General features: G+C 38.9%; 1 protein-coding gene across 1 annotated transcript; it reads left to right on the top strand.

Moving 5' to 3' along the window:
• Window positions 1-181: 181 nt before the first annotated feature.
• On the top strand, window positions 182-1,906 carry LOC106321616. The gene is made up of 3 exons (XM_013759859.1): window positions 182-514; window positions 725-832; window positions 1,074-1,906. The coding sequence occupies exons 1-3, from the start codon at window positions 182-184 to the stop codon at window positions 1,830-1,832; spliced, it is 1,200 nt and encodes a 399-aa protein (XP_013615313.1). The 3' UTR covers window positions 1,833-1,906.
• The last annotated feature ends 522 nt before the right edge of the window (window positions 1,907-2,428 follow it).

The raw sequence follows: 2,428 nt of genomic DNA, 5'->3' as shown, positions 1-2,428 counted from the left end.
CATGTGGAACATGAGTGGGCTTTCATAGGCAAGGGTAGTTGATTAAATATTTTCCATAGGCAAGGTTGTTGGTTAAAGACTTGCACTTAAGCATGTGTGGCAGGAACACGAAAACAAAAACAAACAAACAAACAAACAAATAAAAACTGTGGAGGCAGAAGAAGAAGCTTGGCTGTTAGTGATGTCGATTGTTGTGGATGTCAACAGAGTATCAGATATCTGTGAGAGTTCAAGTAGGAGAACCCGAGATGAAAGTGTCTTTGAGAAATTGAAGAAGGCGGCTCAAGATGGAGACATCGAAGAATTGTATAAACTGATAGCTGAGGAACAAAACATTCTAGACCACTTTGATGAAGTGCCTTTCTGTGAGACGCCATTACACCTGGCAGCTGAAAACGGGAAAACCCATTTTGCGATGGAACTAGTGACTCTTAAGCCGTCGCTTGCATTGAAGCTAAACGTGTCAGGCTTCAGCCCAATCCATTTAGCCCTGCAAAACAACCACGTGAGAATGGTTAGAGGGTTTATAGCAATCGACAGCAGCTTAGTTAGAATCATGGGAAGAGGTAGGATTACCCCTTTGCACCATGTGGCTAGAATAGGTGATGCAGAATTGCTTAGTGAGATCTTGATGGCTTGTCCCTCTTCAATAGAAGATTTAACAATAAAGCGTGAGACAGCTGTGCATATTGCGGTAAAGAACCACCAGTTTATGGCGTTCAAGGTTCTGTTTGGATGGATCAAGAGAGCGAACAGGGTGGAAATCTTGGATTGGAAGGATGAAGACGGTAACACAGTCTTCCATATTGCTGCAGCTATCAATCAGACTGAGGTAAAAAAAATGTCTCTCTTATTTTAATATTTTTTGCCTTAATTATTTGTGTTTATACATTGCTGGCTTTTGATCTGCTTCTTAATCGGTTTCTGTGACCTTGTATATTTTATTTACGTCCCATATTTTTTAAACCCTTTAAATTAATATTAATTTAAAATTCTGAATACATATTTTTAAATATATATTACAACTTTTTTGTATTATGATTTTGCATAAAATTCCTGCTGGATTTTTGTAGGTCATGGCGTTGCTACGTAAAAGCGTTAAAATAGCAGCCAAGAATTTGAATGGCAAAACGGCGATGGATATATTCGAAGCTCACCAGCCTCCTTGTTTCCCTGAAGCAAGAACAATTCTCCGTAGTGCCAAAGAAAGGCTATTTAGTTGTTCCACAATAACTCTTGCAGAATATTTGAGCAAAGATCTAACGTTTCTCGAGAAACGGAACAATTTCTTAGGGCTGAGCAATTTAAGCATATCTAGAGCCAGACCTCTAACCAGTAGCCATCGCCGTGATGCAATATATGTGGTGGTTATACTTATAATAACAACTTCATTCCAGGCTGGTTTTAGTCCTCCAGGCGGATTTTGGCAGGAGGACGGCGTGGATCATCATAACGTCTATCACAAAGCTGGGCAAATGACTATGTCTTTCTCCAATGCCTTAATTTTTAATGGCTTCAACGGGTTTGCCTTCTTATCATCCCTATACGTGATCATGATCCTCACAATTGGACTTCCCATGTGGAAGTTAATCTATTGTTCAACGGCGTGTTTAGGTCTCGCTTTGTTAGCATCATACGGCACTATATTCCCGTATCCTGATGACAGCTATATAGGGTATATCCCATTGATCGCCTTCGTCTATGTATTCCCATTGATTATCACAATCATGCTGTTTAGTGTTTTCATGGCATTCATTGTTGACAAACGTGGCCGGAGACTAGTAGACTTCCCGGCGAGCTGCTTCAGCTCATCTCATGAGTTGTCGCTATGATCATTAGAATACGTTGAAAACATGATACCATGCACGAGGAATATTAGTTATCTTTCAATGTGGGACTATGATGTGTGGAGCCAAAGAGAGAACCAAAGAAGAGTTTGAAAGTTCTTGCTATATGGATCCTTTAATTGTATGGAGACTGTAATGGGACACTTGTAACTGAAATAAACTCTTATGTGTTTTTCAAGCTAGCTAGTGTTATGAATTTAAATTGTCAACTAGTTCGTTCTAATAACTAGTTTCTCAGCTGAAATTAAACGCTGTTTACTTCATACTCTTTCGTTCAATTCATTTTGCTGATCTTGTTTCCCTTGATTATTTGTTGCTTGCTGAGTCTTGTTTTGCTTCTAGAAAATTGATTAATATTTAGAGAACTTACACAAAAGTGGCAGATAGACTAGAGGATAGTTTTCAAGGTTGAGTATTGAAAACATGTACAAATTACAATGACCATTACTCAGAGGAAGTCTGGAAGGGGCTAACACTGAATTTGCTCTCTACACAGTATATGAGTCAATGAAATCATATTATGCAACTCCTTCTGGAACAGGCTCGGGACAGAACTCAGTTATTCATAATGAGATACGTAA

The sequence above is a fragment of the Brassica oleracea genome, unplaced genomic scaffold (assembly GCF_000695525.1).
Source record: "Brassica oleracea var. oleracea cultivar TO1000 unplaced genomic scaffold, BOL UnpScaffold02168, whole genome shotgun sequence".
Classification (NCBI taxonomy): domain Eukaryota; kingdom Viridiplantae; phylum Streptophyta; class Magnoliopsida; order Brassicales; family Brassicaceae; genus Brassica; species Brassica oleracea.
Note: the sequence above shows the minus strand (reverse complement) of the source record. Positions and strands in the feature narration are given on the sequence as shown.

Bases quoted from the DNA above. Each gene is read 5' to 3' on its own strand.
- LOC106321616 (XM_013759859.1), top strand. From the start codon at position 182: ATGTCGATTGTTGTGGATGTCAACAGAGTATCAGATATCTGTGAGAGT. The intron at 515-724 runs GTTAGAGGGTTT...ATGGCGTTCAAG, and splicing joins AAAACAACCACGTGAGAATG to GTTCTGTTTGGATGGATCAA. The intron at 833-1,073 runs GTAAAAAAAATG...GGATTTTTGTAG, and splicing joins CAGCTATCAATCAGACTGAG to GTCATGGCGTTGCTACGTAA.